The sequence below is a fragment of the Cibotium barometz genome, chromosome 24 (genome assembly GCF_041138505.1).
Source record: "Cibotium barometz isolate CiBa-2024 chromosome 24, ASM4113850v1, whole genome shotgun sequence".
Taxonomy (NCBI): Eukaryota; Viridiplantae; Streptophyta; class Polypodiopsida; order Cyatheales; family Cibotiaceae; genus Cibotium; species Cibotium barometz.
The window spans coordinates 46,342,278-46,367,324 of NC_141069.1; the positions used below are offsets into that span (position 1 = coordinate 46,342,278).

The 25,047-nt window shown below is 38.1% G+C and overlaps 1 protein-coding gene across 7 annotated transcripts in view; it reads right to left on the reverse strand.

The window, feature by feature from the left end:
* The window catches only part of LOC147625369 (putative LRR receptor-like serine/threonine-protein kinase At1g67720), a 110,229-nt gene that overhangs the window by 9,555 nt on the left and 75,627 nt on the right, over positions 1-25,047 (reverse strand). For all 7 annotated transcript variants that reach the window (XM_086818711.1, XM_086818710.1, XM_086818708.1 and 4 more), the window contains 2 exons: positions 8,866-8,989; positions 8,667-8,738 (listed from right to left, as the gene is read on the reverse strand). In XM_086818711.1, the coding sequence (XP_086674837.1) occupies positions 8,667-8,738; positions 8,866-8,989 (196 nt within the window). The remainder of the gene's footprint in view (positions 1-8,666; positions 8,739-8,865; positions 8,990-25,047) is intronic.

The window sequence follows — 25,047 nt, forward strand, 5'->3', positions numbered from 1 at the left end:
CACCTCATAATATGTCCTCTCTCCTTGTATCTTAGTTCTGCTAACAAAATACATGGGCTCATATAAGAATGTTCTTTCCTCTACTACAACAACAGTGCACCCACAATATCCTCATAATATGTCCTCTCTCCTTGTATCTTAGTTCTGCTAACAAAATACATAGGCCTCATATAAGAATGTTCTTTCCTCTACTACAACAACAGTGCACCCACAACATCCTCACACACACTAGGGTTCACAAAAAAGTCTCTGCTCCAGTTAGGAGGGCATTGGGATAGTTTCTGTAATGGATATAAATCTTGGAACAAGAGAAATATAAACCTAGCAAGATATCTTACCTTATGAGTAAAAGTCAACAAACTACTTCACATCTTGAGGAGCCTCTAATAAAAACAAAGCTTTCATCTTTTCAAGATCTGCTTCAATCCCATTTTCAAAAACCACATGACCAAGAAGGGTCACTTTGGCTTGAGCCAAATGACATTTATCTAGATTAAGCTGACCACCCAAATCATCAAGTCTCTTCAAAGCCAACCTCACCTTCTCACAATGGATCCATCTGCCACTGTAAACAAAAATTATTAATAAACACTTTGATGAAGGACCCCATATAGGGCTCAAACACCAGATTCATAAACCTTTGAAAGGTTTGAGGGGAATTTGTTAGCCTAAAGGGTATAACCTTGTAAGCAAAACACCCCCATGGGGTAATAAAGGTGGTTTTTCTCTGGTCTCATAGAAGAATTGAGATCTCAAAGTATCCTAAATATCCATCACATACATTATATCATTTACATGCAGCTTCTTTACAATTCCCAAACATTTGAATTTTGTAGTATTTGTCATTCCAAGTCTAAATTCAACTAGGGCTTCAACCTTTAGTCTTCCATTGTCTGCTGGGTCATTACACATACCTCCACACCACCATCAATATATACTTTGGGGACTATGTGCTTGTTTACCTAGGTATCCGTAACTAGCAAATAATCTTTATCTCCCTTCACCTGCACTACATTGATCTGACCTCCCTTCTTCTCTTTCTTGGGGCATCTTGTGGTGACCAACTTACTCAATGTCCTCATAAGTTTGGGGAACAATTGAAAAAGTTGCGGCCAAGTTAGACTATGTCCCTTCTGTTGAAGGTGTTTCAGCAAATCATACTCTTCCTCATGGACACCCAAAGGAAAATCATGCATGCCAATGTGTCTTGTGGACCTGGTCTTCTTCCTACCTTCCTTGGACTGATCTTCCACTTTTCTTTCCTCTTCTTTCTCCTGGATGGCCTTAGATCATTCTCTACCTATGTCCCTCGAGTGATTTTATTGGCTAAAATGTCTACTTCTTCATCCAATAAAATTTACTTCTCCTTGTGTAGTTCCATTTATTGGGTTGGTGCTGCTAAACCTATGGAACCGACGATTTGACATCTCCTCTTCCCTTTTGGCACCCTTCCTTTCTTCCCTCCTAGGCAGCAAAGGATAAACATCACCTCCCATCATCCTCAGGTAAGGGCACCGAGGCGTTATATGATCCCTCTCCATAAAGTTAAAACACTAAACATTCATGTTGGGTCCCACTCTTTCCCTGCCTCTCATACCATCTCTATCTCCTACCCTAGGGGTATTTCTTCCTCTTTGCAATAGATTTCATTTGAAATTAAACATCACCTCCCATCCTCGTCGGGTAAGGGCACCAAGGAGATATATCATCCTCCCTGTCCATAATATAGTTAAAACACTCAACATTTATGTTGGGTCCCCCTCTTCCCCTGCCTCTCATACCATCTCTATCTCCTACCCCATGGGGATTTCTTACTCCTTGCAATAGATTTAAGTTTAAATTCTCCATCTGCTGAGTTAGATGATTAATACCTTACATGAGCTGATCGAAAACCATTGGGACTACTAGAGATGCTCCTTTTGCTCTTCTCTCCCTAGGCATAGCTGGCGTTTCTTCAGCCTCTCCATAAAGTTAAAACATTGAACAATCATGTTGGTCCCCTGCTTCCCTTGCATCTCATACCATATCTATCTGCTACCCTAGGGGCATTTATTCCTCCTTGCAATAGATTTTACTTTAAATTCTCTGGCAGTTGAGTCAAACGATTAATACCCTGCATACGCTGATCAGAAACCACTCCGACTAATTGGAGCATCTCCTTCTGCTATTCTCTCCCCATGTATAGCTGGCCTTCCTTCAGCCTGTACTTCCCTTTGCTTGTGAGCTATTCTTTGTAGCTTCCATTCCTTCTCTCTGGCAATTCTCAAGGCTTCTTCACATGTTCCAAGTCTCTTTAACTCCACTTTCTCCTTCAGGTCTGCATGAAGGGATTGGATAAACATATCCTTCTTAAGAGGAATGGGTGCTTAGTTCCCAAAGAAGTGTCCCATCTTCCCCATATGTCTTCAAAATGGTCCACAAATATATCAAACACATCTTGAGAAAACATCAAACAGGTTATTCTTTAACTTTTGAATTTCTTGCCATAGAGCATATGGGGATTCACCCTGCTTATAATGCTGCACAAAAGCCACTCTGATATCTTCATATCCCTCACCTTGATTTAGTTGGGCTCTCCATGTCTGCAACCACCTTCTGGCATCTCCCTTCAACAACATAGACATCAATGTCAACTTATCCTCTTATGTATCCTTCCAAAAGGCAAAGGATGCCAATTACATCCTCGCCAAAAACTCCTTTGGATCTTCTCCATCATGTCCATGGAACATCGAATATGTCATCATGGTAGCCAGTTGCCCTACTAAAAACTTTCAGACCTGCAAATAAACTAAAGGGTGCTTCCAAGCCCTCCTTAGTTGGGGCACCAAAACAATGATGTGTTGAGGATCCTTGCCTCTATAGCCCATCCAAACACACCACCATGAGGAGGGGACAACCACTAGCACCACAACACTAGCACAAACACTAAGTGAAAGCACCAGTCAACTCAGTTGATGTCCCTTAATCTTCAGCTGGCATAGGCAGATACTTGAGCACACTCCAAACTCTTAAATATGCACAATTGACTCTTCCAGCCATCCTCCCAGGTCCGTCCTGATCTCTAATGGCCTTGGTATTCACTCGTAAGTCTTAAGCTGACCTTAGTTGACCACAAACACTCCCAGTTGACACAAATTGATCTACTTCTGGCTAAATATTGAATTAGGTAGTTGTTGTTGACTCCTGTCATAAATGTGTCTTCTAGGCTTCCCAAAGTTCCTCCAGTATCATCTATGTTCAAGAACTTGCTTCAGAACCGTAGAAGACCTATTAGCTCCACCTGTGTTGACCCTGGGATACCTTCAGCCCTTAACTTAATCCGATTGACTACTAAGACTGACAAAAATTTTGATAGTTAGATCAAAACCTAAAACTCTCTCCTTAACCTAAAAAGAACAAAATCTACCTTTGTATACCCTCAACTGACTCCTAATGATTCTAAACTAGTCCTAGCTGACACTTTTCCTACCTAACACATTACCAAGTTGATCTCGACCACTATTGAGTGCTGAACCTATCTAGTCAACCTTCAAAATGTCTCTAATTGTTAGCCTAGACTAGTTTCACGGGCAATACTAGATCAATACTTCAACAACATCATTTAAATAATCCAAAAAAATAGTTGACTCCAGCTGATCAACTCCTAACACTATTAGACCCTCTTGACTCAAATACCATATCACACCTTGTTGACTCCAAGAACATAGCTATATGACACAAACTTAATTAAACACAGTTCAACTCTTCACTCACAATTGGTTCTTTTCAACAAACTCCATCAAAAAAACACATCTTAAACTAAAGCATAAGAATTCATAAATCCAACATAATCAAACCTTCTGTGTATATATAAAACTGGGCTAATCTCAACAACCTTGAGATCTGGGGATTAAACAGAAAAGAGAGAACACCATTAAACCAAGGGACCTCCACACGATTATCCCCAATACAAACCCTTTCAAATTTTTATCTTCAACTCCACAAGAAACTAGTAACCACAAAAGGAATTACAACTACATCCTGCAGGCGTCCACTAACAAACACCACAAAGAACTTTTGAGCAAAGATTTTAGCTGGTCCAAGTTTTAATAGAGATGGTATTCCCAGAGGTCCTAGGGAACCGACCTCCTACAAGATCCTCTATCACCTTAGCAACCTCTGCTCTGGGTAGACCCAAACTTCCTCAAACAAACCCCACTACCTATCGGCAAAACAAAACAATATTCAATAGAAAACTATCACAGAGCTGCTTCACAAAAACTCCTCGTCTCTCTCATCTCTTCTCTGCAACAACATTCTCACCAATGCTTCTCGCAACTATGTGCTTCCTTCCACAATGTCTGATGTGACAGTTGCTTGATTGATTTTCAGTGATGAAGTACATGTTACTTTTATAACTACAAAGGTTCTCCTTCCGATATCACTGCTTATGTGACCACACACAATATCTAGATATTATTTGATACCTTGGTTTTCTTTGAAAGACACTCCTGGGATGCCTAAAGGTTTCTTTTCAAAGCTTGAATGAAAGAGATCCAGGGATGCAATTACCAATATTGTTTTAGATGATGGATCTTGTCTCACCCCACTGGGCCTGAGATTGCAAAGGATTTGCAAAATAGACTTTGAGAGAATACTAAATTCCCCTTTGGGTACCTCACAAGTTAAAACAATTGCAAACATAGATACCTTGCTTCAGGAAGTGGGGGAGACTTGTATTGATGCACATAAACTATTGCACCTTTTGAGGAAAATGAAATTTGGTATATGCACTACAACATCCACAAAATGAAAAAACCCTTGTATGGATGGCTTATCTAATGAGTTTATGCTATAATTCTAGGATATATTAAAACCTATGGTCATTGGCTTGATAAATGATATATGGATACATAATGAATGGATCCCAACCTAGAGCAAGGGGTCAGAAAAGTACTGCCAAAACAACTATTTTGTTCATCTTTTTTAACCATTGGAGGCCCATAACTATACTTGGCATAATGTATAAAATCTTGAAAAAAAATTAGCCATCAGAATGATCCCACTATTGAGGAAATATATTCACCAAGCCTAGTTGGACTTTGTGGGAGGTAGATCAATTATGGATAACATATTAACTATGAAATTGGGTATTAAACATGCTCAATCATCTAAACAAGAGATAATCATGCTGCAACCTAACTTTGCAAACGATTTTAATATTATGGATTGGAATTTCATAAAATCTCTTATAGTAAATGAGTTTTAGGCCTAAAATGTCTTCTGTGGTTTTCCATCTAGATGGCCGAGAATACTTGTTTTTTTGTGGGGATAAAGGGGAGATTCACTGATGTTATTTAGATCAACAGATCAGTGAGAAAAGGATGTGAAATGAATAATTTGTTGTTTGCCATAGAAACCCATCCTCTTTTTGGTTTCTTAGAAGCTCAAGATGATAAAGGGGAATTAGTTGGCCTGCAAGTCAAAAATAGGTAAATCATGGGACTTGGGTTTATTGATGATACATTCATGTTCCTAAAGGCCATGAATAGTAACATTAATAAATGCATGCATACTTTACACTTTTACTCCTTGGCTGCAAGATTGTATTTAAATATTAATAAACCAATTTTAATTGACTTAATAGCTACACATTTTGAAAACTTTATTTGGGCAGCTAAAAAGTTACCCAAAGGCCACATCTTCAGGTATTTGGGGTACTCCCTTGGGACGCGGTATCTAATGCTTACTTCGTTGATTGGATCATGTAAAAACTTAGGGTAAAGATCTATTATTGAAAATCTAATGAGTCGCCTTTACATGCCATGCTTAGAATAGTTCAGGCTATTCTCATTCCTTATGCGTTGTATTTCCTACCGCTATTGGAGTGGAAAGAAAGTTATATTAAGAAGTTCTATTCTGTTGCAATTTGTCCTAGGTAGTTTAGGTAGTGAGCCTCTTGCTTTAATTTGATTGAAATAACCCAACCCAAATACTAGGGTGGTCTTGGTATTTCAGATATTCACATGCATATGTTGTCTAGGAGAGCCACTTTCATGTATAAAATGTTTGACACCTCTACACTTTGGTGTTATTGTTTATGGGCTCTGGTACAATATTCACAAGTTTATTTTCACGATGTGTGGTCTTTTGATTATTAGACTAAACTTTTCTCTAGTTCTTCTCTTAAAATGGGTTAGAATATTGCTCGAATGTTGGTTAAATCATGGAATGTTTCCTATGCTAAACTAATTTGGAATGGTAGAATCAAATATACTGGGAATTCATTTACTGGTAAAAATGTATTTTGGAGTTTCAATTTTAAAAAGCCTCATGCTCTGATCTTTAAGAAGCATAATAGTAAATATTTGCATAAGAAAGGTGTGAATACTATAGAAAAAATGATATATTCTAAGGGGAGTTTTGTTTTCTTCTCTAAAGTTGGAAGAAATCTCAAGTTAGGCATGGCGTAAAAAAATGCATGGCATCTACTTTGCATAATGGTCTTCAAATTATAGGTACCTCGAATGGTCCTTGCCTGATTCTAATGTTAACTCATGGATTGCTTCCACAAAGCAGTTTTATATTCTCTTAAAAAGTCAAGTGTTTGTGGCTTGGGGGGTTCACTATATATAAACCTTCTGTATCACTTGCATTCAAGGCCTATTATAAAACCCTTTATTTGTGATATTTTCATTAATAAATCAAACCCTTTGTCTATTCAATCTGTCAATACCCCCTTTCAATGGTACCCTTGTGTATGTAGAAATTGTGTAAAAAAGAGAGTATAAAAACCCCTTATGTTGAACTCATGTGCTACGTTTACATATTTATGAGTGACCCCCCCCCCCCCCCCCGCTAGCCACGTGGAGGTTTGTGGATGCTAGATGTAATGGAGCATGGCATATGCAAAAATCCAATGTATGGTGGGGTAAATAGTTACTTAAGATCTGTTCATTACTAGTTGGGCTTAAATTTAAGGTTTTCTTATGGAGATTACTGATTGTAGCTTTGCCCTTAGCTACTTCCCTTTAGTAGAAAGGGAAGTAGATGGGAAATGTAACAGATGTAAAATAGCAGTAGAGACATACAAGCATGCATCTTTTTCTTTCCCATGCTTTAGTAGAAAGGAATCATAGATGGGAAATGTAACAGATGTAAAATAGCAGTAGAGACATACAAGCATGCATTTTTTTCTTTCCCTTGTTTCAAAGAATGATGGTGTCAATTGATTAAAATATTGTGATATGATTTTGGTTACAAGCTAACAAGATTTTCTTTCACACTTAGTACATTTAGATGGCTGCAAAAGATTTACAAACTATCTTGCACATGATCAAAGTTTGGTTCCTATGGTTCATTTGGTTGACAAGAAACAAAGCTGTGCTTCATCAACACATAACTTTTAGAATTGATCTTCCTTTCATCAAGTAATAATGGATTGTATGGTTATAGTTAATGAGAGTCTCCAAACGAGACTCATCAGCATGTCGTCAATATGATGAAAGATGAGATATTTAAAGTAATTTTAATTTTAATTTAAAAAAAACATTTAACTACATAAGCCTAGATTATTTTAGAATGATAAGTAACCACTCATTTATATTATGTGATGTTTCATAAAAATTTATGGTCAAATTACTCTTTTATCACCTTATGTACCCTCTCATGTCATGTATAAACTAGAAGTTAGACTATATATTCTACCCACACTTCTACCTACACTTGGTTCTAAACTCTTATTCTCCATTAGATAAAGAATAATACTATTTAAAAAGAAAGAAACAATATATTTTGTTTGTTTTCTCTTACATTCCATTAAATATAATACTTTTTAAAAAGGTAAAAATACTAAATTTTAGTAAATATAAACATTCATAAATCACTTATAGGCTTGTTCAAAAAAATCAAAGAGGGACTACGTTAATTTGTGAAATGTATGTTTAGTGGACCTAACACTAAAAAAATAAGATATATATATATATATATATATATATATATATATATATATATATATATATATATATATATATATATCTTACACCCGTGGACACACACATGCGCAACATGCATGCATGCACATGCACATATGCACACACATGCGCAACATGCATGCATGCACATGCACATATGCACATACATGTATATGTACATGCACACACACACATGCACATGCACACCCATACATAGATAAACTCACATGTACATGTACATGCACACACATACATAGATAAACACACAAACACATGCAAACACATACACACACACATGTATAAACACATGCGTATATACACATGAATTTGCATGCATGTACACACACACACACACACAGACACCCAATCACTCAATCATTGCTTACTCAAATTATATATTTTTCACCCATAAAATGTTGTGCTTATTAAGCTAGGTGAAATGGACATATTTTATTTGAAGAAAGACAAATCCCTCTCTAAAATGTTTTCACTCTAAAAAAGGAATACTAGAAATCATTAAAGAATAATCAGTAAAGAATAGCTCATGAATTTCTCCTTTCTTCCTATCAAAATAATGCTTTTGTAAAACAACTTACCTACCTTTATATCATTATAGACATATAATATTTAATTTTTAGAATCACATGTTTTAGAAATGTTAATATTCTTATTGTATTCCCATAGAAATAATTCATCTATCACAAGTAAACATACCTTGAGCTGCATCAAGAGCAATTTGTAATCTTATTCTCCAAGGTAAAGGTTTGTTTGTAGATTCAACTTCACCTACAAAATGTAGTTTATTATTAGGGTCTTAAAAACCCCATCCATAAATCATTAAACTTTTTATTCTTTTAGTAGAATTAATGTAAAAATATTGATTTAAGCACTTTTCTTAAAAAATAATACATGCCATAAAGAAGATCTCGAAGATTTCCTTTTGAAATATACTCATAAATAAGCATGTATGTGTTCTCTGTGCAATAACCAATAAGAGACACAAGATTTTTATGGTGAAGTCGAGAGAGAATGGCAACCTGCATCATAAAAAACATGTATCATACACATTGAACTACACAAAATTATTTCTTTAGATATAAATTCAAGTACCTTGTTTTAGCTTCATAATGTATTATGTAGGTAATTGATCACTTGAATGATTACTAAAAAAAGGGAAACTATTAAGATCTCTTCTACGATGATTATAAATATTCTGATAGTAATTGAATTGAAATTACACTTAATTTAGGGTTGTTTTATAAAGTAAAATTTTCTTTTCTTCCTTTTGGCATTATAAATAAATAAGATAAATTATCAAGTTATATATATATATATATATATATATATATATATATATATATATAATAGTAAAAAATGTGAAATGTTAGAAAATTACAATAGTAATGATTAATATTTTGGTTAAAAGACACAAACTTAAGTTTCTAGTGTTGTGAATAAATTAATTTTTAAAATCTTCCTTGTTAGGGTGAGAATACAAATTGTGACAAGTTGTTTCTGTATATCGATACTATCATCTTCATGAAACCATTTAAATATTCTTGTAAAAAATGTTATGAAGGGTATTAAAACATTTTATTGATATTTTTCTTTTTACTTTTAAATAAAAGATTCAAAACAAATTGGGGTAGACAATTAGGTAGGGACCAAGTAGTCCATGCTCTTTAAATATATTTTTGGGAGAATAGGCCATTCTAGTGGAAATATACCTCAAATCTTTGGTTGTATTCAAATTTTTTCAATGAACCCCCTACATATGTAGAATTAAATGAAAACTACTATTGGATCAGAGCTCATTAAGCTAAAATATTTATTCTAACTCTTAAAAATGATAATATGATGTTTGCTTCTTCTATCAAACTGGTATTAAAGATAAATATATGATACAAATTCTATCATCAAAACAATATCTCTAATCACTATCTTTTACTCTTATTCCTCTCCCCTAGCCCAGCTTCTCATGATTGTATTTGTGCTTGTTCCATGGTGGAAATAAAAGCCACTATTGTAGAGTTACAAGTTCATAATGTAAACAACACTTGATGTTTCTTCAACCAAAAAATAATCTAGCATGTTCTTTTCATACATGAAGGCACAAGCAACTTCTATAATATTCCTTTTTTTTGGTTTCTGTAACACCATTTTGTTGAAAAATGTACTTTCATGTGAATTAGCTCTTGATTCTCTACGCCCTTAATCTAAATCATTGAACTTATGGAGAAATATAGTCCCCTACCATTTGATCTTAAGCATTTGATTTGCATATCTTTTTCCTTCTCAACTAACTTCAAGGCTCTAAATCTTTGAAAGTGAGCAAACACCTCACTTTTCTCCTTCATGAAGTAAACCCACCCTTTCCTAGTGTGGTCATCAATGAATGTAACATAGTACTTTTGACGTCTAGTTTTTACACTATTGGTTGGTTCCTATAAATCAAAATGTATAACATCAATGGCCTTGCACTTGATGTACTTTTGTAGGAAAGCATGTTTGGTGTACTTAACAAGTTGGCACGCTTCACATGCTCTCTATGCATACCATAAACCTTAAACTTTGAAAAACCTACAATAATATTTCGAGCGTGTATAGCTTTCAACCCATCATTATATATACACATGAACAATGTGCATGTGCTATACATTAATATTTGTAATGAAACATATCCCATGCATAAACACGATTGTTTTCACTCATGCATGTTAACATCTAAAGTAAACATCCTACCATTTTTGTTACCATTTGTTGTAACCAAGCAACACTAATTTTTAAATTCTTCCACAAAGCATACTTGAGGCTCTCTTGATGAGGATTGAATCTCACTTATAGACCCTCTTAAATATCTATCCAAAATAACCCATATCTTTCATAATAACATGAAGTAAATCTACCATGTACTTCATTTTTCCATACTGCATAGATAATGACACTTTACTAACATTTCCCAATGGGGTGCACATACCTTGGTTTTTCTATTTTCTATATATCTCTAAACCACTCACCACATGACTGCTCATGTGGTTAGAGGCACCAAAATCCACATACCAAATACCACACAAACTTGACACATCTCCTATTGTGGAGTTAAGCATGTGTGGCATCACGGAGAGCTCTTTACTTCTGTCATCGCCTTGTTTACTTGTTGATGAATAGTTTCTTTATTGCATCTTTCCACTTTTGAAATCATTCTACTTTGTATTGTAGTTTTTTGCAATGTGCTCTAGTTTGCCATAGTAATAGCACTCCCTGCTATTTGCATTTTGATTTCTTTGCCCACCACCTCGGCCTCTCACGTTCCCCCTACATCATAGAGTGGTCTCTTCCACATGTATGAGATTAATTTTCATGTTGTTATTCTTGTCTCTTATTTTAGTTCATAAGTAAAGAGGGGTGGTTTTATTGGGGGGGAAATTTTAGTTAAGGGGTTTTTTAAATGCCCCTTGAACGCACGTGATACATATGATTTTTTAGAAGTGCACCCCCCGAGGATATGGGCATTTTGATATATACTCTTTTGTGAGAGACTTTGTAATGAAAGATATGGGCATCTTGATATGTAGAATCTTTTAGAGATACAAAAAGTTAAGCTAGTTGATTATTTGCCAGCAAGTTTTGATAGCCTAAATGTATGTGAAGCTTGCATGATGGGTAAGTAGTATCAGAAACCCTTTCCACAAGAGGTCAGTTTTAGGGACAAGGATCCTCTCGAGCTTGTACACTCTAATCTTTGAGTACAATTACACTTGGAAGTTCTTCCTTATTTTTCACTTTGATAGATGATTACAATAGGAAGATTTGGGTGTATTTTCTAAAGGAAAATTCTTAAGCTTTTCGATATTTAAGGAATGGATTAGATTGGTTAAAATTGAGACAAGAATATAATTAGAGTAGCTTACAATAGATCAAGGAGGACAACTCACGTCTAATGAATTCTTGGATTTCTACAAAGCAAGAGGCATAAAGTGGTAGCTCACTATACTCAACAAAATAGTGTTGTAGAGCCTAATAATTGTGCTATTGTTGATTTAGCAAGGATTATGCCACCTAAATTATTCTCGGTTGCGGTAGTTAACATTACTATGTATATTCTTAATAGGAGTGCAAAAAAGGCTATCACGTCTACTTGGGTAAGAAACCTTCAGTTTTGATCGCTAAAATGTTTTTGAGTGTGAATGTTATGTACATGTTGTAGATGGTCAGAGGATCAAATTGCATGCCAAAAGATAGCAATGCATCTTTTTGGGTTACAACATGGAATCAAAGGCATATCGGCTCTATGAGTATCGAGAAAGGAATATCATCGTGGGTTGCACGATGTGTTATTCCAAGAACAACCATGTAGGATGATGAAGGAGGAGATTTCTTCTTCTCCTTGTAACAACAAAGAAATCACCAAGTAGCATAACCTCCACATGCAGAATGAGCTTCATCTTTTTTTGATGAAGGAGTGCAACCTGGCCCATTTCTTGTGGATATGGGTTTTGAAGATAAAGAATAAGAGAATTATGTGCCACAAAAATATAAGCCATTCCCCAAGTGGTAGAGTAAAATTTTGGATGGAGAAAAACCTCCAACCATTGAGAGGATTCACCTCAAGATATTAGTAGATCAAGAACTGTCGGTGTCTGCTCTAGACCTGACACTTACATGGTTCTGGACCACGTAGTTGGCTCTACAAGAGAGGTGACTACTGTAACTGTGCCCAACGTAGGCATGTTGAGCTACTTATTTGCCTAAACTTGGGGAGTTAATTGTGATTCCTAGGTCTGTCATGATTTCAGATAAGAGTTTATGTCTAGAAAGGAATGCACTTAACATGGAATGGATACAAAATAGATAGAGCTATGTAGATCAGAATAGAGACAAGTTAGAAACCAACCCATGTTACGTTCTTTAGTATTACATTGAACTCCCAATAGTACAATACAATACATTGGCAAAATCTCAGCTCATGAAGCCTTCACTCAACTATCCCGTCAGTTCCTTATCCTCTAATCACACATATTGAAATAATCACCCCTTTGTTGCTTACATCCATCTAGGTACTAGCCGTTCCCAAGAAACCATTACAAGGTTGTTACAAAGCAAGAAATCTCAAACCATAATTGTTTGTTACACAATGAGATAGTCTGGGTGGTGTCCAAATGAGCTGGTTGGCCCTGCTAAAACCTAGCGATCATGCGGTGGATGTTTCATCAGGAGCAAATCTAAGAGTTGTTGTTGCTCTAAAAACATGTTTGGGATCCAGATTTCCTCTAACTCCAGACCATGTCGTCCAGACGATTATGGCTCGTTCCATCAACCTTCTTCTTGTTTAGCCTCTATTTTGCAATTCCCAAACTTTATTGGGTGGTATGGGCATACCTCGGCTCATAGGCTCTTTTCTTGATTCTCACCCAAGCATGTCCCAGTTCTATCCTTTCATCCAAGCATGTCCCATCTAAATTGCACCTCTATGGGGCGCACCTTCGGGTACTTTACTTTAGCCCTTTTCATCGTGTCTCTACTACCATGCCAGCCATCGCAAAAGAATGGGGCTTTGTCTACTCTGGAGTGATGGTGTCATCTACAAAGATGGTCTATTCTATCTCTCATGGCCCTCTTCTCCTGCCACATCCACCCAAAGGGTGGTATTCCTGATGATTTTGATTTTGGCACCCCCTTTTATTTGTTTTCTAGGTGACTCCATTGGTGAGAGAGGCACTAGCAATGTTGCTCTCCAAGTGATTTGTTGCCTACTCAATCGGATCCACAAGTCATAAGAGCCCACTACTTCCTCGCACAACTCTGGAGGCGTTTCGTTGTCCAGCCGCTGCTACCTTGGAGCAACTTTGGTCCTGACCTACCACCATAGGCACTTCTAACTGCTTCATGAATTTTGCAATGTCATTCCAGTTAGAAGGCCTCGGGGAACCTACTTGTTGTGACCTCTATACCAGATTTTGCATGCATCTCAAGGTGGCACTTAGGCAATTCTGGCCCATTTCTTCTTGCGGCTTTCATTGCATGTCCTCCCTTGCCCTCTTTTCTCTTTTGGCCTAGCTTTGGAAGTCTTGGAGCATATTTTCCTTGGGCTGCACTTCCTAGAGATGGGCTTTCTTCATGGCCTCCATTTGATCTACCTTTTTCTTGATGTCAGCATTAGTTGTTGTTAAAGTGACATTTAGCTCATTTAAGCTCATCTTAGTGTCTTTGCCTATGGTCACCCCTATGGGTGTAGCTGCTTCCATGTCCTTTTGCAAAGCCTTGATGGTCTTGCCATCTTGTTTTTTTTTTCTTTGGATTCTTTCGATAAGTGCCTCCTATCCATAATCTAAGAGAAGCCCCATCATTAGCTTTCTCTTCCAGTTTCTTTCTGGCTACCCATGCATGTTGGGATCCATTATTAATCCAGTCCATAAAACAATCTTTTTCCCATTCCCTTTTGGTTGAACATTCATCCTTTTCCCTTATCCTTTCAATATAGGGAACCTCTTTTTCTAGGTTTCTATTTCCTATCGATAGTTAGTTGCTCATTTTTGCCGCGCAGCTCCTTATCTTTGTTGGTGCCTCCTCTGCTGCTATCCGTCCAGATTTCCATCTCTTGAATGGTGGGGAGATTACTATTTGTAGAAGGTGTGCGTACTTTCATTACTACTGTTAGATTTTTCAAATAAGCTCCCCACACCTCCTGAAGGTCATCCATTGCATGACCCATTTCTAAATCTTTTCTGCATCTAGCTCGTAAACATCTAGGAATTCCTTTGCATCCAGAACTTCCAATCTTGCTTTTGGCTTCACTAGCTCCATTTTATATTTATCAGTGTTGTCCTAGATATCTCTTACAATTTTGATGTGTTCGTCATGGACTAGGGTGACGTGTCTTTCCATCCTGGCTTCCTTTTCTATGGCCTTATCTAGCTCCTCTTGCCTCTGCATAGTTTCTTGGTTCTTCCTAGCTATCTTCTCCTTCATTTCCTCCATCTCCTTCTTCATTTCTTTATTGGCCTATTGGATCTCCTTGATCTACCTTTGCATTTCATCGAGTTGGCCTACTTCCACCCCTCTCCTAAATTACTCCTCTTTCATAGGTTCCTGCTAGCTCATCACCTTCTGTAGGAGGGCAGCATCCTTCTCCTTGATGATGGATTGTAGTTTTATCATTTCCTTTAGCCCATCATTCATGCATCATTAAAGGTAATGTAGTGCTCCCTCACCCATTCTATCTCAATAGTGTCAGAAAACTTGCACATGCTTAAAATGTTTGTGTAGACATGGGCGTAGTGAGTCCTCGCTATGGAGGTTTCCTCTCTAGCTTATAGGTTGGTGGTGGAGGTAGCCGGTTCTATTGCCTAATGGTCCATTCTCTGGGACAATAATGACTTGGCTATGTTGGCCAAGCCCTCCTTCAACTATTAGCTACTTGGTACTTCCATCGCCCTACTGGCCCCCTCCTTCGAAGTCTTCCACTTTTTGTTGTCAGCCTTTTTCTATCCATATCAAAATACTCTTTTTTCCCTATCCCAAAGAGGCCTGGTCCTGAGGCTTTCCGTAGGTCTTTGAGCTTTTTTATCTTCCCTAGTGTGTTTTCCTTGGTGGCCTCATCCATGTCCTTCTCATCTCTTTCCCTTTAAACAAATCATCTAGGTATGGCCCAATCTTTTTCTTTGTATTGGGCCTTGTGAGCTTTCCAATTTGTTCCTTTATGTTGTGATACAGAACTTCTACATAGGAAAATCTCATGCTAGCTTCAGTGGCCTTCACCATCTCGCATATATGGGCTTTTGTTTGAGCACTATGGAAGCCATATTTCTCATGATTTTGGCTGTGAAGGGGAATTTTGTTGCACATGTTTTTTTTCATATTCCAAGTTGAAGAGGGAGCTTATGGCCAATATTGAGGTTTACTTAAGCTTGATTAAGGCTTAAGAAAGATTAGAGAGGTTGCAATGACTATTATCTTGGAGTTTTCTTGGCCGCCATGAGGATGGTTTGGGGCCGTGCCCATTTTTGATCAAATTGGGAGCTCATTCACCACGGTTTGAGTGCCAAAATGAATGGTTATGCCTTTCCAATGCCTAAGCATGACCCTAATTTCTTCAATGCTTCAAATTTTTAATTTCTTGGCTATTAGGGTTTCCATTAAACAAGTCATGGTTTCTTATTAATAATCCAAGTGTAGACAATGATGATAGTGATCATTAGCAAGGCTTAATATACCTTTAAGCTTGCATTTAAAAGTCTTGATCACGATTCTAAACAGTTTTGGGGGATGATGCAACCTATGATTAAGCAATGATTTGTTGGATTACCTATGCTTCTCTTACGCCATGGTAAGGGCATATAAAGGACACTTGATGTGTTGCTCAAGATCATTTGGAAGCTATGGAACTATGCCTTGAACATGAGAAGATCACGAGTATATGCTGAGAAATGTAAATGGTTATGATATTGACATGAATTCATGCAAACAACCTTTGTAAGTGAGGTTACTAATCTCTTCAAGCATTCTATACAAATCCCACACACATATTGTATTCACATTTCTATTCCTAGAATCTTGAATGTGTGTGAGGGTACCTTGGCAATCGGTTGGAGAGGCCAAGGGGAGTGTTTTCATGAATCTTCCTTGCCATGAGAGTACCTTGGAAAAGTGGTAAGGTGGAGGATTAGGTATTGGTGGTGAAGACTTGGCCCCAACCCTTGGCTTGAGAATACTCGCTAAGGGGGGTGGGAAGGCATGGCTAGGAGATTAGCAAGAAAATCTCTCCATCAACAAGAAAAGCTCTCCATCAACACTTAATCTTCATTAGCACATAGGCTACATGAAATATGCCATTGGTTAATGTATGATGCAGTGAGGATATGCTTTTAATTATATGCCAAATGCCAAGGGATCATTGATTGTTGGATTGAGTTCATTAGGAAATTTGAGATTTGGTCCCTAATATAAAGGATACCATGCTATACAATATCAAAAATTACATGCATGGATTGGATTGAGGGCATTTGTGGACACACATAAAGTGCTTTTGGATGCCAAAGTTGTTTGGAAGAGCAAGGGTGGAACATGTAGAAGAAGGCAAATGGGTACCAAAAGAGCACTTGAGAGAAATCTGCAGATTCGTAGTAAAACCCTAATTCAATAAAATCACATTAGGGTTGGATTTTAGGTGATTATATAGGCTCGTAGTCATTATACCTTCCCAAGAAGCCTTCAACCTCTCCGTTCCGACATCATTCGAATCCCCAACTTGCCATTTTTCATTGGAGGTAAAACTTGGGCCCAGTCAAACAACAAGTTATTTGGGACAATGACATCATATGATGGAGGCACATTATTAGGGATCTGGAACAATTCATAGTACTCCCAAATCTAATGTCGTTTGGATGGTCAAACCTAGATGGTTGACTTTGATCAAAAAAATCAAAACATAGTATATCTACACTTTGACTTTGGTCAAAGCCTCTTAGTCATAGTTATTACTCATCATCACAATCTCATACCCCAAATTTCCTTTAAATCTGATGAGTTTTAAGTACTCTATAGCCTAATTTCTATTTTCAGCAAAAACAAGCAGTGTTGTACGAACCCTAAAATAGAGAATATTATGGCTATCTAAAAAAAAATTGTTCTTGCTGCATAGTTGGATACTACGTAAGAAAATCTATCCATAGATCCCTAGATCATCAATTTTTGATACCATTTAAGCCTTCTACTAGCCATTTTCCATTTTCGACCATAATGACAAGGGGGTTCCCATCTAAGCAACCATGGGTCTTCAAGAGATAAGAGAGGATAAGGAAATGGTGAATGAGGATCATGTAGAGGTGATTGGTGAAGAGGATATGAATTTAAAAGGTGACAACAACAATGAAAGTATGACACATAGGTCAAATCATGTGCAAATTGGGCCAAATTTTACAAATGGGAAAAATGCATCAAATTAATTGGGAGGAGCAAATGCATAAGTGATGCCCGCTATGATAAATGACATGCCACAAATGATGATGATAAGCATGATGGAAACCATAATGCAAACATTTGTGGATAGCATGACGCAAGAGCTTAAGGGCATTTAAGATGACATAAAGAGCATGGATGAAGATAAGGGTGGATCATCTCAACACGTTCATCATCCAAGCTTTCATTCTACTTATGGTGCTATGCACAATCCAATGTTTCCATACACATCCAATGAAGCCAAAGGCAAGGGTTATGCATTTCTAAACCCAAGAAAAGATTTCCAAGGAGTGATGTTCATATTCGATTCAAGGGGAATACTCATTGAGGTGGTGCTTCAAGACTTCATGTTGAGGAAGATTTTGATGATGAGTTTAAGGATAACAACAGTAAAATGCCTTCTTCTTCACAAGCCATGGATGGAGGAAAGCAATGTGTTAAGTTCTATGGTAGAGCCACTACTAGTGAAGGCAAGAAAATGTCGATCAATGTGTGTGAATTCTTGGTACCATCTCTTGGTTTACCTCTTACTTTGAGTGGGGATGGAAGAGCTACTATACACTCTATTTAAAAATAGGTTGTCATTATATAGAGCACGACTATGTGGGTCTTTATGCGCACATTGTGGGTGTTGAAATGGATGAGACATTTGCTGTAATTTGTGGAGAGTGAGTAAATGAGGAGATCTTGATGCAGGTTATTTCTCGATAAGACATCACCAATGTGTTCATGGTTGATAGGAATACACAAGTTGAAAATGGAAATGCTTGGATTACCTTCATAAGTTCTTTGGTTGTGTTGGAATATGTTGGAATTTATGATCAATGTCATGGTCTAAGGTTAAAGCACACAATAAAATGTCAAAGGACCATGTAATGTGAAGAGAATCTAGGTGAATGAAAGGGTCAAACCCCACTTGAAGTAGGCGAGTTTCAGAAGATTCCCTGGAGGCTATATTCTAGGGAGCCATGTGGGGGGAGATGGCTTTGGATGCTCTTGATGAGATGTAAGCAATGATGTCATTCCATCATGTCCACTTTGGCTATAAAATGGTGGCCCTCCTAATGAGAAAAACACAAATTTATATGCTATGTGATGCCCCTTATTGTGCTGTCATTATGTCCTCTTAATCTCTGATTAAGTACTAGTTAATTACACTATTGCTCATGTGACCATCATGGCTCATCTTGAACCACCATAGCTCTTTCATCACTCCATGCTCTCATTAAGCTTGCATTATCACTTATTATACTTTTCCCAACAGGTTGATACATTTTCCACTTATGATATGATGTCACGAAATCATGAAGATGTGATCATTGAGGATGTTTTAGATGTGTATGTAATTGTTGTTGAATCAAGGGATGATTAATCATGTGATTATGTACATGCCTACAAGGATGCATTTGACATAGGCCTTGCACATGAGGATGAGGACTACATACATGGTGGAGACACATACATTGTTGGTCATGGTTGGTGACATTAGGAATCTTGATGAAGATGCTCATGGAGGTGTTGCTGACTCATCTACCATCATTACTAGTGATGAGGATAGTATCTATGTTGATGTGGATGATGGTAGTGTGCATACATATGCTACATATGATGAGGATGATTTCTATGATGCTAGTGAGCATGTGGATGACATTGATGATATGGATGACATCGATGATGAGGCTACTCATGAATTTAGCAATGAGAAGTTATTGGGTACCTCATGGAGGATCTATGCAAACCCATTCTATGAACCTTTCTTGAGAAATGAGTGGAGAGTCTATGATTACGAGCTCTACAAGGCTCATCCGGACAATGATGAGGATTATGCCTTGGTACATATAGATCATTCTCAAGTAGTCACTTGTGATGCAGATCATGCAAGATTGCAAAAGAGAGCTCAAAACCGCATGGTCTTCAATTAGTGATGACTCAAGTGGACAAGAACAAGGTCTCAATGTTCCCCCCAACTTCACACAACACTTCACACAACAGTACACTCTTCAAGATCGGAAGATTGTTCTTCAACAGCCCATGCGACAAAAGCCAAGCATGCCAGGGGTTTCATATGATGGTCCAATGGTCCAGAAGATGCAAAAAAAATTGATATCGCTGAGTAAGGAAAAGAGCCTCGCTATGTGTGGATTGCCACAGACCTGTCCTTAGGAGCAGTTATTAATTCAAACAATAAAGGAGTATCGCGATGTTTTTGCTTGGAGTTATAAAGACCTCAAAGGAGTTGATCCAAGCATATGTCAGCATACAATTCCATTGCGAGAGGATGCAAAGCCTTCCAAGCAACGTCCTTATACTTACAATGAGAATTTTGCACGAAAGATAAAAGAAGAAATAGACAAGCTCTTAGAGGTAAAATTTATCTACGAGATTGAACACACTGAATGGGTCCCCCCTACTGTAGTGGTGCCCAAGAAAAATGGAAAACTTTGAGTATGTGTAAACCTCAAGAAGGTAAATGCAGCTACTATACGTGATCATTACCCACTTCCAATCACGGATCATGTTTTGGAACGTGTTACAGGGAAAAAGGCATATAGTTTCTTGGATAGATTCTCCGGTTACAATCAAGTGTCAATTGATCCGAAGGATCAACACAAGACAGCCTTTGCTACTGAAGATGGCATCTTTTCCTATCGTGTTATGCCATTTGGTGTAACAAATGCACCTACAACCTTTCAGCCGGTTAATGAGTCATGTATTCAAGGAGTACCTTAGGCTATTTCTTGAGATTTTCATGGATGATTTATGTGTTCACTCACAAGAGCAAGATGATCATATAGAACACCTCAGACTTGTGTTTCAAAAGTGTCAAGTTTATCGTATATGCTTGAATCCTGACAAGTGCAAATTCATGGTAAGACAAGGGAAAATTTTGGGCCATATTGTTTCTCGCAATGGCATTTCAATAGATATGGATAAAATTGATGTCATTGTCTCATTACCTCGGCCTATCAATCCTAAAGGGGTACAAATATTTATGGGACATTGTGGCTATTATCGTCAATTCATCTACATGTACGCTGTCCTAGCCAGACCATTATATGCTCTTCTGCTGGTAAAGTTTAATTGGACTGACGAGTGTGAGGAATCCTTTGAAAAGTTGAAGCAAGCATTAGTGTCTGCACCCATCTTACGGGCACCAGATTGGAACCAAATCTTTCATGTCCATATTGATGCTTCAAACTTTGCAATTGGATGTATTTTGGCTCAATCGGGAGAATATAATAAGGATTTCCCAATCTCATATGCTAGTCGACAGTTAAACAATGCTGAGAAGAATTATACCACAACAGAAAGAGAAGGTTTGTCCATGATATATGCAGTGAAAAAGTTTCGCCATTACCTTTTGGCAAACAAATTTATATTTTTTGTGGACCATCAAGCACTGCTATATTTGGTGAATAAGCCTTGTGCATCTGGAAGGATTGTGAGGTGGTTTGTCATCCTTCTTGAGTTTGATTTTGAAGTGGCAGTCCGAAAAGGAACAACTCATCTTAGGGCAGATCATTTGTCTTGAATCACCTCTAGAGAAGCTCCTGTGGGTGTGGATGATGATATGTTAGATTCAACACTTTTCCTTGTAGTAGAGACAGCTCCTAAGTGGTCTAAACCCATCTTAGAAATTTTGACAAGTGGGCAGATACAACTAGCGGGTCCTAATGTGGACCTATGGCGACCATTCAAGTTAATCTCAGGGAGTTTATATCGTCAGGGTAATGATGGAGTGTTGCGGCTTATACCTAACCCTGACCAATATGAGGAGAACTTGGAATGGGCACATGAGGGTATTGGTGGAATCCATGCATCAGCTACTACTTGTGTGCGACGTATAACTCAGGATGGGCAATGGTGGCCTACCATGCATGCGGAGGCTGAAAGATTTGTTCGTAACTGTGCTTCATGTCATATTCAACAACTAATTCATAATGTCACACCAAGTTGGAGTAAGTATATTGTGGACTATCTTCAGCATGGTCATACTAATCGAACAATTCCTAAATATCAAAAGCGTGGTATTGAAGTTGAAGCGGCCAACTATATGCTGATAGAGGGGCAACTCTACAGGAGGGGCAAGGATGGCAACTTGCACATGTGTGTATGTGAAGCTAACTACTTGAAAATCTTGACTCATGCACATGCAGGTGTTGGGGGTGGACACTTTTCGGGCAATACCACTGCTAAGTTGATTAGGTGGTCTGGGCTTTGGTGGCCAACCTTACAACTGGATTCCGAAGAATATGTAAAACGTTGTGACGATTGTCAAAGGGCCAAACCTCCCATCACAAAGGACAATATGCCATTGCGGCCTATGTTAAGCACACGTGCTTTTGCCAAATGGGGTATTGATTTTGTCAGTCCCATTAAACCTCCAGCTCGTTGTGGGCATCACTTTGTCACTTTATTCTATCAACAGCATCATCCATCTCCACATTGCCAAGAGTGTGCACGACTCGTATTATGGGAAGCTTCACACATTTGTTGGCTATGCCGCTCTTACTTTCGACGATATGGCATGGGCTTAATGAAACAAATTGTGGGAATTACACCCCAATGCCATAACCTTCTTGATGTGAGTACCAGACCGAGGACCAAATCGACGTAGATTACCTGAGGAGGTTCAAGCACAACAATGGAGGGATACATGCATAAATAACTTGCAACCATCTATCTTGCAAGCCCTTCTTCCCCCAGCCTCAACATGTCAATTTTGGATCACTATGAGCACCTATATTGAGCAATTCCAAAATCGAAATTTTCTGCTTAACCTTCCCATAGAACCACTGCCATATTTTAGCGAGGAAGCACTCCTTCCTCTACCACCTTCTCCAGAGGCCAGCTTTTGTACAGGGTTGTCCTTGCATCCTGAAGTGATTGATACCATCTTTCTAGCAGAAGTGGACACGGATCCACCGCCAGCGCAAGGGTAAGCTCATCAACTCCACAATAAGATCAACAAGCCAAGGCACTTTTCTCCCACTGGGATTTTTCCCTCGGCTATATTCGGTGATTGGCACCAATAACAAATTTTATTCTTTTCTTTTCTTTTCTTGTTTGTTAATAAGACATTTTGCAGAGATCTTAGCTAAACAAGAGCATACAAACATTCTCCAACAGTCCACCTACCGTGCACACAAAATTAGGAAGGGGGGAGACATGGAATGCCTACAAAGAGCAAAGAGAAGCAATCTGCACATCAGGAATGCATCAAGACAAATGCAAAACATCAACGAGCACTACAACAAGTGTATTCAAATTATAATCTTTTGTTCTTTATGTGCTTTTCACTTTTGCATATATTGTTTGCATGTTCACACACAGTTGGCTGGTTTAAGTTTTAAATTAGTTGTTACTATGTGGTGAGTGATTTCTAGATTCTTAGAGGACTTAGTAGAAGGTATTTCTATTTGAAGACGGTGTAAGATATATGCCAACCGAGTATGCCAAGTTCTTATGCTCTCGAAGTATATTAGATATCCCTAGTGGTAGCTACCTCTTAGGTATGGGCTAGGTGCTACGATTAATAAAAAAATTTACGAAACACATGCCCTAAAAAATATATAGAAGTGACTTGAGACATGACGTATCTACGGCCATGTGGAATTCATTAGGAAGTGAATGGGGTCTTCTTGGGCCCTTTAATTTACCCAAGCCTAATCAAGGTGATTAAGGAATAGCCAAATGGGAGGTTGCCATGTGGACTGAAATGTTGGGTTTTTAAGAGAGGTGTAAGAGTGGTCAAAGGGTGTACTTTTTCTCCCAAGGGGGGGGGGGGCAATTTTACAATTTTCGGACCTCCATAACTTCTACATACAAGCTCCGATTTGAGCGGAGATTAGAGATCCGTGATCTACGCATCAAGAGCTTTCCATAGATATGTTACATGATATGGTTTTATCTGCTAGATTTTAAATTCCATTTTCTCTCCAAAATTCAAATTCGAATAAAGTAGCCGTTTTGAAGCTTCTAATTAGAAAACATTTCTTCTTAAGAGAAAAGGTTTGACTCCCTTAAACTGCCAAATAAAAGGGCCCAAGAAGCCTTCCATTGAGGCTCTAATGCTTGGTAGGACCTTGGGTTGTTTTAGCACCTTGGGGCCGATGCCTTGGTTTCCATGGGATAAACACTGACGTCTAAAAGATTAAGAAGAAGACCTACAAGGACTCTATCACCTTGATAGATGCTGGTAGGACTCTTGGGTACATTATGGGCCCTCGAGACCAATGCCCTTATCTTCATGGGGTACTTCTTATGTCAAAAAGAAAGAAAAGGGTCTGTCGCCCTTGAGATACTTAGCGGCCTTTAGATTCTCTTGGTGAAGGTCTCTTGGCCATTGCTTGGGTCTCATTGGGATGGAACCTTCCTCTTTATCAAGCTACAAATAATAATTCTCTTTAATCTTCTGCGCTTTACACACAAAGAAAGAAAGAAAGAAAGAAAGAAAGAAAGAAAGAAAGGTCCAATCACCATGGCTCATATTTAGGAGTAGGGTTGCCACTTAGGAATAACTTAAACACTTGTAGGACATTGAGACTGTGGTCATAACCTACAGTGTACAAGCACACTTACCTTTGCATAGCACTATCTACCACTTAATCTCACTTTGACTAGTCTTTACTCGCTTCTTTTAGCACTCTTTGTAATCGGCCTTTCACTTGCATGCTCACGTGTGAGATAGTCATTGCTGGTTTTTGTTTTTTCAATAAAAGACTTTACTTGTCTTCCATTGTTTTTTGGAGCTTTTGTTTCTACCGCGCCCGAGGACGTGCGCGATTTAGGAAGGGGGGAATGTTCACTCACAGGAACACGGATTATGGAAGGAGGCCGGAAGCAATTAATGCGAGAGAGCGGGATTGTAGCCATGGGAACATAAAGACGCACATAATTTTTTCATATTTTTGTGCCGAAGTGTAATGTAAATCGTTTTAGGCCAATGTGGGTTCTAAATGAGAGTTCTAAGTGTATTAAGCAAGGCTCACTTATGGGGTTGTCTGCCCATGTGTGAAAGAGGTCTAGGGTTAGTGACATCTCTATAAAAGAGATGTTAGCTAAAGAAAGAGGACGTTTTTGGCCATTCTCATAAGCTAATGAGTGAAGCTCTTGAGCTCACAAGCTATGGCAACTC